The 12,735-nt window shown below is 41.0% G+C and overlaps 2 protein-coding genes across 4 annotated transcripts in view; one reads left to right on the forward strand and one right to left on the reverse strand.

Annotated features, from left to right (window-relative positions):
• The window catches only part of LOC308391591 (putative cytochrome P450 120), a 30,243-nt gene extending 23,023 nt beyond the window's left edge, over positions 1-7,220 (reverse strand). The window contains exons 1-4 of the mRNA XM_080874244.1: positions 6,867-7,220; positions 6,098-6,175; positions 5,874-5,958; positions 123-158 (exon numbers count right to left, since the gene is read on the reverse strand). Coding sequence (XP_080730370.1) covers positions 123-158; positions 5,874-5,958; positions 6,098-6,175; positions 6,867-7,056 — 389 coding nt within the window. The 5' untranslated portion in view covers positions 7,057-7,220. The remainder of the gene's footprint in view (positions 1-122; positions 159-5,873; positions 5,959-6,097; positions 6,176-6,866) is intronic.
• A 1,211-nt stretch (positions 7,221-8,431) lies between these two features.
• LOC308384039 (5-hydroxytryptamine receptor 4) overlaps positions 8,432-12,735 on the forward strand; it is a 61,407-nt gene continuing 57,103 nt past the window's right edge. For all 3 annotated transcript variants that reach the window (XM_080862344.1, XM_080862346.1, XM_080862345.1), the window contains exon 1: positions 8,432-8,540. The gene's annotated coding sequence lies outside the window, so the exon portion shown is untranslated. The remainder of the gene's footprint in view (positions 8,541-12,735) is intronic.

The following is a 12,735-nucleotide window of genomic DNA, read 5'->3' on the forward strand; positions in this document are numbered from 1 at the left end:
TATTCGGACTGTGAAACAATACTTGTTGTAAATCTCATTGTATTCTTTGAGCTACATTAATACATATAAATATATCCGTGAAAAAGGTAAATATGTGTGGATATAACTGGTGTAAGTGTTACCTGACAGAGAGGTCCTTCAGACAGCGCTCACATACACTACACAGACACAAACAGACAAGCACAGACATATTTTAGTCTTAAGTAAAAGTACAACTGTTTTTTTTGGAAAGAACTGTTGTTTCTCAAACAAACAGGGACTCAGCTCTTGCAAGAGAAACCTTTGACATGGATGGACACATTTCAACTGCTGCAGCAGTGAAAGGTTTGCAGTTGCGTCACATATATCTATGCAATTATTTCTGCCGCCAAATACTGCTGCAAACATTGTTGAGTGTGTTTAAGATGCCATTTATGTTTATTAGAGGACTATAAATAAAGTTTTGAGTTGCCGTAGTGGATGTATAGTAATTGACTGAGTTTGGATGTAGATATATAAATATATTGAGTGCACTGTATATACTTAAGACTAACACATTACTTTCAGTAGTAACTTTTCTCCAGCATTAGTTGCTGGTGTGGTTTATTTTTTCAATTTCTTGTGTGTGCGGTGAGGATTAATGGAGGTTTCAATTTTTCGTTTGTTTGTTTTTGACTTGCTCTTTCTGATTATGACAAGCATGTCTAAAATACTCTTAGGAAAGTGTGTTTTGAGTTATATTCCTCAACTCTGGTCACAGTTTAAGTGTGTGAATGCGGTGACTAGAAGGTTTTGAATGATGAATAAAGGTGTGAGAGGTATTTCTTTGGTGATGTAAAGTAGGATGTTTTAAAGTTTGAAAGTGTTTTTAATTTGAGAGAGGCATGAGTGATGTTATAAGAGTTTGAGTTTCTTTTCTTTCAGTTTAAAAACACATAAGTACATACACTTGGTACACCTGTTTACTCTTTGACTTTATTATAACAGACGGTGTATTTGAGTTTGAATTTCAGTAATTGTATGTTGATATGGTAATTTAGTTTTATGTTAGGTGAAGGAGATGTCCATCTCTGCGTCTTGCAGGATTGAAAGTGAAAGTTGAAGGTTGTGATGTGAATGCTGTGAGTACTCGATTTGAATGATTCTGTGTGAGGTGTACAAAATACTAAATAATAATAACACTATGAAAGTTGATAGTAGAGTGAGTGCAAGGTGGTGTGTGAACAGAGGAAGTCTGAGAGAGAAGTGTGTGCGTAGGCAAAATGCAGAGTGTGTGCGTGAAAGAAGGGAGTATTGTTTTTACATCAAGGTTTAGTAGAACGTTACAAACAGATAAAGAAGGTAAAATGAAGAGAGAAAATAACTGACAATTACATTAATGAATAGAAAACACACATACACAAAGTGCCATATGTGAAATTATTCTAGGAAGGAATCAGAAGTGAGATAGTTTAATATAAGATGCAATGAAGGAAGCAGCTTACACTCCTTTAATTTCCAGAGCCAGTGTGTTCCCTCCCCTGCCCACTTGGGCCCCGTATCAGGCGGGTATGGAAGGCTGGATAGCCCATGACGGGTAAGATCCCGCCTCGAAACCCTGGGACAACCTAAGGCAGGCACAGTCACGATTACTCGGCCTCACTCAGTCCCTGTGAGCTCAGACTCACTGGTGAGATGAAGTGAAGAAGACGGGACCTTAAGGGTAAAGCCGCTGGGCTAAGGCGGAGGGGGTACGTGGCAAGTGGAGCCCTACCTTCTGGCTGAGGACAAGGAATGCTGCTATTTAAGGTAGGAAATCAGAATTTGGGTTAGTAAATTTGGGAAGGAGAAAATTGACTGTTTAAAGGCAAAATTATGAAGGAGTCTGACACACTGCAAAAGCAACATATGCAAATTCACACACACAAACAGAAAATGCATTAACCTTATAAAGACAAGACAAGCTCATGATGATTATTTGTATAGATACTGATTAAACCTGGCTTAGAACACAAAGATACGCAATGAAGATCAGTTTGCTACTTGTATGAGTGGTAGAAGGGTGTGAATGGTTAATGAAATACACTTGAGTTTGAAGCTGAGGAATAACTCAAAGAAGTTATATGACAAAGGGAGTGGGTTATGAAAACAAAAAAGTGTTTAAAGTAGTTTTAAAAGAGTGACTTAGGAGTGCTCTCGTACTGAGTGATCAACACTAGTGATCACTGTAGAAAGAAATAAAATAATTTAATAAGGAGATAATGTTTAAACATATGTTTCTCTTGTTACAGCAACTTCTTGAGATATGACTCAGTATGCAAATTGGTTGGAGTGAGTGGTGACGAAGGAGTTTCCTGTATGTGTGTGACTGAGGAAGTGACTTTCAGAAGAGGAAGCATGGCAGACAAGAGAAGTGCAGATTTGGGTAGGAAATTTATAGTTTAGTGATATGTTGTTGTGAGGGGGTCTTATGCTGAATGTAAGTATGTTACAGAGCATAAGGGGGTGATTTTTGTGTGCAAATTGTGTGGTTTTAATGAGACTTTCGGTGTATTGAGGAGGTGAAATTATGTGGTGGCAAGACTTGTGTGTTTAAGGTTGTTGAGGTTGTTGTGGTGATGGGTTGATTTTGTCAGTTAGGTTTGGGTTGTTGTTTTTGTTTTTAATAGAGGGAGTTTTAGGAAACATGGACATGTCTAAAATTGGGCCCATTATTTTGTAACAGTGCACTTAAAGAAAACCTGTCAGGTGATTTTGATTTTGTTTTTATGAGCTAACAATCAGCTCTATTTTTTCATTTCTGTTTTAAGGAGGCCTGCAACAGTGAATAACGGCGCTGAAAATTCTCGGGAAGAGCAAATATAAGGGGGCTTTCCAGATTACAATTGGCTGAGGAGAAAGCTACCTGTAGGGACTATTCATAGTCCCTGTAAAAAGGATTTTATGCGAGTCAATCCAGTCCAAAAGCATAAAGAAATATTTTCCTATGGAAAATAAAAAATGACTGAGCTCATTTTGCTGAGGGTGGAGAATCTGATCACTTGCTCCACTATTAGCAAATATATGGTGTGACTGCATGTGAATGTGTGACTGGATGAAGGTGTGGATGAATACATGTGGACAAACAATTTGCTTTTACCAGAGAAAATTTCTGTTTTGTTGACTGGGGTTAGATTATGGGATTATGGTATATTGTTGGGAGAAGGCCAAATGTTACGGGGGAGGCATTTTCTGATATAACTCAGTTACCATTAATTGTAGAAACACATGACTGATAATTGTTCTGTGTTAAGTTTATTTTTATGATATAGATTGGAACATGAGTGGGGAAAACTGAGCATTTTTAGTTTTGTATAGTAGTTTGACACATTTCATGTGTCAAAATAAAGGGGGGTTTAGGGTGTATTAATTTAATTGTTTAATAATTTAGGATCATTTTAGGACTTTTGGGGTTTTTGATCATTTGGATATGGTAAAACTGAAACTGTTATTTTTATGTTAAGGTTAAAGGATTAAAGAACTGAATCCTGTTTAGAAGATACAATGCCAGTGTTTTAAAGCTGTGTACAAATCTTAGAGGGAAATTGTGGGACACGTTGACAAAAAGATATCCTTTGGGGAAAATTAGTGAGGGTTGAAGGAGGAGAACAGGTTTGATTTCTTTTGATTTCTAGAAGTAGTGGTTATAATGTAGGCTTACACAGACAGATATTACACAGAAACACACATGACAGTATTGATTCCAGGCAAAAGGCCTCAAATTCATTTAGCTTTTAACTGAATTTAAAGAAGGACCAAAGAGGAAGGAAAGCATATATTTTGGTTAAGTCTGATAAACTAGAATTAGAAGGTATTGTTAAATTAAAAGGAGCAAGAGGCTATACCAAAAACGGGTTATAACATAGGAAATGTGAGGTTAAAATGAAGTTAGTGTTAACACACAGGAGTTGTTTCAAGGCAGCATTTAGCTATGATGAAATGTATGCAGGAGTAATTGCTTATATGCTTAAACTTAATTGATTAAAGTGGTTGTTTTCTTTTGGATCTTTTAGTAGAATAGGCGTTTACGATGATTTTCTTGTTAAAAAGGTGACTTAAGATTAGAGTAGAGGCACTTGCAGCAGCGACAGTTTGTGCACAGGATGTTGATGATCATATAGGGAAAAATAGAGCGAGCAACCGGACGTGAAACCAGCGCTTAAAGAATTTTAAAGTGATGAGGAACGTTGAAGAATATATATAAATACAAGTCAATAAGTTAAGAGCATAATTAGGATCAGGCTTTTGATTACAGAGTCCCAAAAAGGATAAGTTAGGGAGGTGCAGGAAAAGGTGTTTTGTTTCCTTTGCAGAAGATCGATCTCGGCGACCACAGGAGGGGCGAGGATCCTGGAGATCTCGAGGCCTGCTGAACCACCAGAGAGGGACCGAGAAAACCTAAGCTTACACATGGAGTGTTCTCGAATGGGAGCTGGTTGAGCCAGAGGACGGCTAGAGAGGGTCTGAGCGAGGACACAATGTATTGCGACCTCTGGTGTTCCAGAGGTCGAGAGAGGGAGTGTGGAGCAGGGAAATTATTTTACTGCTATTGTTAAATAATCATCATTATTACCATTGCATTAATAATATAATCTGGAGTTTATATTGCATTCAGGGGTTGAACAGTGTGTGTCTTTCAGAAAGGCTAAAAGTCACAGGCTGACAGGAAACAGGCTTGCAGAGAGTTTGCAGAAGCAGGAAGTTATTTTGAGCAGCAGGCTAAGACGAGGCTTTAACAATGTAACAGATAGCTTTAAGATGGCCTTAAGATGTTTATGATGATGTTAATTTTGTATTTCAGATGCAGTTATAACTATTGTGTACACAATGCATATCTGTGCTTATTTGAGTTGATGTTCAGGTTCTTTAAAGGTCTTAAGCTTCACTGACGTGACTGTTCAGGTGATACATGCTGAGGGAAAACTAGAACATAGAAGGAATTGCAGTACATGCTTACAAAACACTTATATATCAGGTCATTTCATATTAAGGTTTTAGTAGAAGTTCTTGGTTAAAACATTTATTTAGTAGAAGACATACATATAGTCTCAGTGAGCCTCTGGTCTGGTAAAAGGTCAGAAGTGCAACAGGTGAATTGAGAAAGAGCATTTGAGGACGAGACACAGACAGTTAGTAGGTGAAGAGGTGACACAAAGAGCATGTGAGGTCAACAAACACACACACATGAGTTAGATTTATTTAGAGGAGAGATTAGTCATGTCTCGGTAAGAAAGAGGAACAATTCACTTTAAGACAAGAACGGAAAGTACCAGCCATGAAAATAGAAGATGATCTTCTGGGTTAAAAGTCATTGTGGTGTTGATCTGATCTATGTATAAAATGTATCTGTGACGCATGAAGGGGCGTCAGTAAATCAAACCCTGATGCTATAAAATATCTGTTCATGCTTTGAGGAAGTCGAAGATTAATTCCTGTCTGTGTACAGATTATTCTTCCCACACGTGTGTATTCATTAAAAATCATTGTTTGACCAAGAGCTTCTGGACCAAGGGTGGTTTGTACTCTCCTTCCTCAATTTTTGAACCTTAACACCTGACAGAGAGGTCCTTCAGACAGCGCTCACATACACTACACAGACACAAACAGACAAGCACAGACATATTTTAGTCTTAAGTAAAAGTACAACTGTTTTTTTTGGAAAGAACTGTTGTTTCTCAAACAAACAGGGACTCAGCTCTTGCAAGAGAAACCTTTGACATGGATGGACACATTTCAACTGCTGCAGCAGTGAAAGGTTTGCAGTTGCGTCACATATATCTATGCAATTATTTCTGCCGCCACAACCCAAACTTCAGTCAGAGGCATCCCCCAGCTATCAAATACATGAATTACTGTTGTAACAATATTATGATTACCTTGCGATATAATCACTCCACGATCCCAAACAGCTTCCTGTAAAGAGGCTGGTAAGTGACAGGCGGAGAAGGCATGCCTCCTCACCTAAAATATACCAATGCAAGTCACTGTTTGCAAAGTTTTTTGCTTGTATTTAAAGCATGTGGAGTAGGGAAGGGAAAATTGATACTCAAATTGAATATACTTTAAGTGTGGGCCATCTTGTATGTGTGTGAGTGTTTACCATTAGTAGTAACAATGGTGTCACCATACATGTTTGTCATCAAGTCAGTTGGATCCTTAAGAAACAAACTGGACTTCTCTGAAACACATCACATAACATCTCTGCATACTCTTCAATCAAACGTCCACGTCACACTTTGCTTCATTTGTACTAAACACAACATGCATGGAAAATCTCTGCTTTTTCTCATGAGTGCTTCTGTGATCTCATTCCTATTTTACAGCATAACAAAAATATCATCACATCACGATGCATAAGTTGAATAAATCATGCCATGGGATATTTAAACTGTTTAAATGTGAGAGGCAGAAACGACTAAATTAAGGTTGGAGATATTTGTATTTAGGGGACTAAATTTGTTTACACAAATTCCTACCGCTAGCATGTGCTTTAAAATTTAAATTATAAAACTTTAATGTCCAGTAAGTCATGTATTAAAAAAAATCTAAATCACAAATAAATACAGTGTGTTAACATTAACGCTTTAAAAAAATCTATTTTCTCTCTCTCTCTCGGTATATTTTGGTCACTGAATAGGCCCTATCCTCATTTTAAGTGTGCAATATAATATGAGTAATTTATTAAAGTGCAAGTATTTAAATCATTTGTAAAAGTAAAAACAATTAAACTTCTATAATAATAATATTTTCCCCCAATACTATCCCGAGTCTCTCCCATGGACTACTCGAGGAAATTTTTTCCATATATCCCTTTGACTGTGGAAGCAAAGTTTAACTATGTGTCGTAAAAGAGAAAGTGTTCACTATACCACACAGCAGCTCTCTCATCCCTTGCACGGAGCAGATAAAGGCTGTCGGTCTGTTCATTAGGCGGCAGAGAAACATTCTGCTCCGGTGTTTTTCGATCCTCTGCTGGCAGAAGCTCACCGGGTCCCGGTAGAACTCCAGGGACTTGTCCCCGAGCAGCGATACACCTGCATTTCCTGGTAGTTTAGTCATTCAGAATCTGAGTGCAACGACGTTTATCTTCTGTTTGGCTTGTAAATGGCACTGTCAGAACACCAGGAACTCTCAACTTTTTAAAACCAGGTCCAGGTCCGAACTAATTCCTTATTTATCTGTGACTATCCACACGAGCGACCTTGCGAACTCTTGCCAGCTTAATGTTGTTTCTGTTTTCTCTGAGGTACCGTAAAGTGCCCACCTGCACCAGAGAGTGATGCGTTGAGGTGTTGCCCGTAATTTAGATTGACGTTGTAAAGACGGATTAGTCCAGGGATGTCAAACTCGTTTTACATCAGGGGCAGTCACCAAGTTCAGCTAACTGGTCAACATTAAATTTGGATCAGGTGTAGTGAAGAGGGAGGGTCACAGGGAGAACCTCTGTGTTCACATTTTGAGAGTGTGGAGTAGTGGGATATATAAGCAGGCAAACCACTGACTAACATGGGCACAAGAACTTTTTATGGGATGAAAAAATGTAATGGGACAGTTAGGGTCATTCAAGTTCATTCAGTGAACTTGATGAGAGAAACGGTGAGCAATATCCACAGTAAGGAGACCAGGGATCAGTTAATGGTTGTGTGTGTGTCGTTAAGCAATAGTGTGTATGTAAATGATGACATGTGTGCAAGTTTGTGTGTGTGAGAGAGGGTAAAGGGAAATGTAAGGTACCAGGATGCAATGATGCACCAAAAATCAACTGACAAAAATGTGATATATAACCCTAACCCAGACACAACACAGAATCACTTTTTTCATTTGAATCTGAAAAACTTTAGGTAAAAGTCAGTGCTGAGGTGTTTGATTAAATATTTTCATCAAACACCTCAGCACTGAGCTGCACAAGACTGTAAACTTTACTGCATTTTGTCATCCACTTTGAAAAACATATATCCAAGTATGTTTCGTATATTTGCTGCACTACTGTTTTTTTTCCCACGTCTGATTTTGTTTTGATTAAATATTCTCGTTCTTGCCCCCCTCCCCGCCCCGTGCCACCCGGTCAAAAAAGAAAAATCTTAGAAACGCCCCTTCCCGTCGGGTGTGAAAACAGGTTAACCTTCTTTCGTCACATCAGCTGCGTAAAAAGCCTGACTTTAGAAGCATTCATGTCCTACAGTGAAGGCTTTTGACCACTGCAAATGTGAAGTATCTTCTAATTATGTGGGATAGAGAGGTAAAATATGATGTCCACTCTCACATAAAGTGGGCCAGTTGGTCACCCGCAGCTGTACTATAGCATGCAGTTCCCCCCTTTGCCACGCGATGGCGGCAACGATCACCCCGCCTCTCTCTCTCTCTCTCTCTCTCTCTCTCTCTCTCTTGGTGGGACGGTCACTCCTCTGCAGCCCGTGCGTATCAGACTCGCCGGGCTCGCGGCAGCTTTCACACTTCTGTCATGTCAGTAGGAATATAAGGGGAATACACGCGCAGGGGGGAATATTTGACTGTGCGCAAGGGAGGCGTGGAGCCCGACACAGGTAAGAGCCTTACATGAACATTTTTTAAAAGTTTGGCAAAGAGAAACAGGGATACCGTGTGCTCACTGCAACTTCACACACACCTACTATCGAGAGCAAGCAAACACGACGAAATCAATAATAATAACAAAGAGAACAACGCAAATGTAAACTTTTTTTTTCTTATTTTGATGTTCTTTTTTTTGAGTTTCTTATCATCGTTATCACACTGACTGACATCTTGCAGGATTGCTTGACCAGCCAAGTAGCCTAATCCTGTCTCCAGCCTTAAAATTGATTTTAATTTGAATCTAAGCCTCTCTATAAGTGCTTGACTCTTGTGTGAATACCACTGCTTATCATCAATTATAATTTTCCAACACATTTGTTAGCCAAAAAGAATGAACAACTTGTGCCTCCACAGCTGTTTGTTTTAGTTTTTTGTTTAGTTTTTTTTTTACATGTATTACATACCTTCAGCTGCTTTTTTTCCCTCGTATTTTTCCACTCATGCACCCAAAGGAGAGACTTACCTCATCAACTTGTATTTTCTTATCCGTACTGTCAAGCTGAGTGATTGGCACATTGTGGGAATAGACTATGTGAGTGACAAAGTAACCAGTCCTGTCTCCATCATGAAAGAAGATGCATTTATGATTTCAGTAGCCTGTCTGTCACTCCTTGATTCATGCCTGATCACCATGCAGTGTCATGAATTATAATTTTTTTGCAGCTTATCACCTGCTTGTGAGCAAAAAAAAAGATGAGGCCACAGCTATTTTTTCCCATCTTGATTCTTTACCCATGCACATGCTCTAAGAATCTATTTGTTTTCTCAACTTGCTGTGTACTATTTTCTTGTGAATTAGCTTCTAACATTTAGTATGCCACCCTTCTTCTTCTTCTTCTTCATTTTGCTGTAAGTTCATGCAGGGGAACTTCTTCTTCTTGGTCACCGCCGATCGCATGTTTTATGACCTAACATCTATTATTTGACTTAGAGGTGCGTCAGCTTTAGTGTATGGATGAGTAAACATGCACTCGATGTGCTTAATGAGGGGACATTGAAGCGTCAGTGCCTGTGTCGGGACACATGAAAAGGTCAAATGTTGTTCAGTTACTAAGGAACAGGGTGCTAATCAGTGACATTTCATCACAGAGGTGATGCACTAATTTCTCCTTTGCTGCTATATAACAACATGAGCCATGCACACATATAGATCTACTTGAGGCTGGACTCAAATACACACACCATCTACTGAATGCACTTTAGCATGCCAAGCAGCTGCTGGAGGCTGTTCTTCACTTGATTAAGCTTTTAATTGACTGTAAACAATGTAATAGTGCTCTACAGTAAAATGAGTGTTCTGATACACTGCGCTGGTTACACAAAGTGTGTGTCTGTGTGCCTTTGTTAACGAGAGTATTAAGAACAGGATTTTTTTTAAAGACATGAAAAGCTGACTTTCTAAAAGCCTCCCAGGCAGTAATTTAAAACAAAAGCAGATTATGTGCTTATGTAAATGACGAACATTCAGCCCAGTATCTACAGAAAATAGATCTGATGTGGTGTGAGGTGGTAGGAAGGTCTGGGTGGTGGAGGCAGGTCTAACTTTCATAAAGACCAGAGCCTACCTACTTTCACAGATGTGTGATCAACAATAGTCATAACCATAACATAACCTAGTGGGCAGTTTGTGTAGAAATGTTGAAAGGAAGAGTTTTAAAAATGCTGACACTGAGTGTAATCAAATTTCTTGCTTGGTGAAAAAATTATTTTGATTAACTACGTAAAACCTAACCAACAGCTACTGCTACTATAAAAGTTTTGTGAGGGTGTTTAATCATGTTTATGTGCCTTTTATTGTGGGAAAGTCTTTGTCAGCGGAGTATGTTGGATGCAGTTTAGTAAATCACTTTGTGACTTTTTATGAGGGCATAATGTTGCACTGGATTTGCCAAGCGGGGTTTTGTTTGATGAACTCACTTGAGGTATTTCCCGATTTGAGTGAGGGGATGTGTTTGATAATGTGGGTCAGTATAAAGAGTCATAATGCTCCACACTTCCTGAAAGTAGGGGTGTCAGATACATCTTCACTGAGTCCACACTGGGAACTGATATTCATATCAAGGTGGCAAACATTGACGTGGTTTATTGTCATGCCTTTATTTATTGTAAAATGCCAAGATCCAGTAGATTGTACTGTAGAACCACCCTGAGTATAGTTTCTTAATAGTTTTCTGTGTGACTTCAGTCTCTTATATTGTGGGGGCCATTGCAACACCATGATTCTCCCATTTTTCAGCCATTCTGCTATAGAGTTGCTGTTGTGCTTGGGATCATTGCCCTGTTGCATGACTTGGTTTCAGCCAACCTTTAGCTCTCGGAGAGATGGCCTTAGATTTGACTCTAGAATGTCGACATGGTCGACTGCAGTGACTGCAAGATGCTCAGATCCCGTGGCTGCTAAACAAGCCCAAATCAAATGTCAACTGACTTTGTTAATTGTTGTGTGGGGTTGGAAAAAGAGCTACCACTGACTGTACTTGAACTAGCATCTCAGTGAGTGCAAGTAGGGCTCCAAAGGTCGATCAAAGAACTTCTTTGAGAACTTTTCCAAACCCAAAAAATGTTGACAGTTTGGTATAAGGTATTTATGATAATGTAGTGTGCTTATGATAATGCAGCCTCCCTGGGAAAGTCTATGCCAGGGTGCTGGAAAGGAGAGTTCGTCCGCTAGTCGAACCTCGGATACAGGAGGAACAATGCGGTTTTCGTCCTGGTCGCGGAACACTGGACCAGCTCTTTATCCTCTCGAGGATACTTGAGGGTGCATGGGAGTTTGCCCAACCAGTCTACATGTGTTTTGTGGACTTGGAGAAGGCATTCGACCGAGTCCCTCGGGGTGTCCTGTGGGAGGTGTTGCGGGAGTATGGGGTGTCTGGCCCATTGCTACGGGCCATTCGATCCCTGTACAACCATTGTAAGAGCTTGGTTCGCATTGCCGGCAATAAGTCGGACTCGTTCCCGGTGGGTGATGGGCTCCGCCAGGGCTGCCCTTTGTCTCCGGTTCTGTTCATAATTTTTATGGACAGGATTTCTAGGCGCAGCCAAGTGGCGGAGGGCTTTCGCTTTGGTGGCCTCAGAATCTCATCTCTGATTTTTGCGGATGATGTGGTTCTGTTGGCTTCATCGGGTGAGGGCCTCCAGCTCGCACTGGAACGGTTCGCAGCCGAGTGTGAAGCAGCGGGAATGAGGATCAGCACCTCCAAATCTGAGGCCATCTTTCTCAGCCGGAAAAGGGTGGAGTGCCCACTCCGGGTCGGGGATGAGTTCCTGCCCCAAGTGGAGGAGTTCAAGTATCTCGGGGTCTTGTTCGCGAGTGATGGGAGAAGGGAGCCGGAGATCGACAGACGGATTGGGGCTGCGGCTGCAGTAATGCAGACGCTGCACCGGTCCGTAGTGGTGAAGAGGGAGCTGAGTGTAAAAGCGAAGCTCTCAATTTACCGGTCGATCTACGTCCCTACCCTCACCTATGGCCACGAGCTGTGGGTAGTGACCGAAAGAACGAGATCGCGGATACAAGCGGCAGAAATGAGCTTCCTCCGAAGGGTGGCTGGCCTCTCCCTTAGAGATAGGGTGAGAAGTTGGGCCATCCGGGAGGGGCTCAGAGTAGAGCCGCTGCTGCTCCACATCGAAAGGAGCCAGCTGAGGTGGTTCGGGCATCTGACAAGGATGCCCCCTGGGCGCCTCCTGGGTGAGGTGTTCCAGGCATGTCCCACCGGGAGGAGGCCCCGGGGCAGATCCAGGACACGCTGGAGAGATTATATCTCTCGGCTGGCCTGGGAACGCCTTGGTGTTCCCCCGGATAAGCTGGAGGAGGTGGCTGGGGAGAGGGAGGTCTGGGCCTCTTTGCTTAGGCTGCTGCCCCCGCGACCCGGCCTCGGATAAAGCGGATGAAGATGGATGGATGGATGGATGGATAGTGTGCTTGTTTTTCATCAGATATGATGCGGTGACATCCACTGTGGCAAGACATCTACACTTTGGTCTTGCCTTATCCAATTTATGTGGAGGCTGGAGCTGCATTTAGTCCCAGCTGCGTTTAGTCTTTTTCTAATGTTACCGTTTACTGTTGTACTGCTGACATGCTAACTGATTGTAGATTTTGAGATGTAGCTCTTGAATTGATCTCGTTTCTGTGAGCGTTGCACA

The sequence above is a fragment of the Rhamphochromis sp. 'chilingali' genome, assembly GCF_963969265.1.
Source record: "Rhamphochromis sp. 'chilingali' genome assembly, chromosome: 2".
In the NCBI taxonomy this organism is placed as follows: domain Eukaryota; kingdom Metazoa; phylum Chordata; class Actinopteri; order Cichliformes; family Cichlidae; genus Rhamphochromis; species Rhamphochromis sp. 'chilingali'.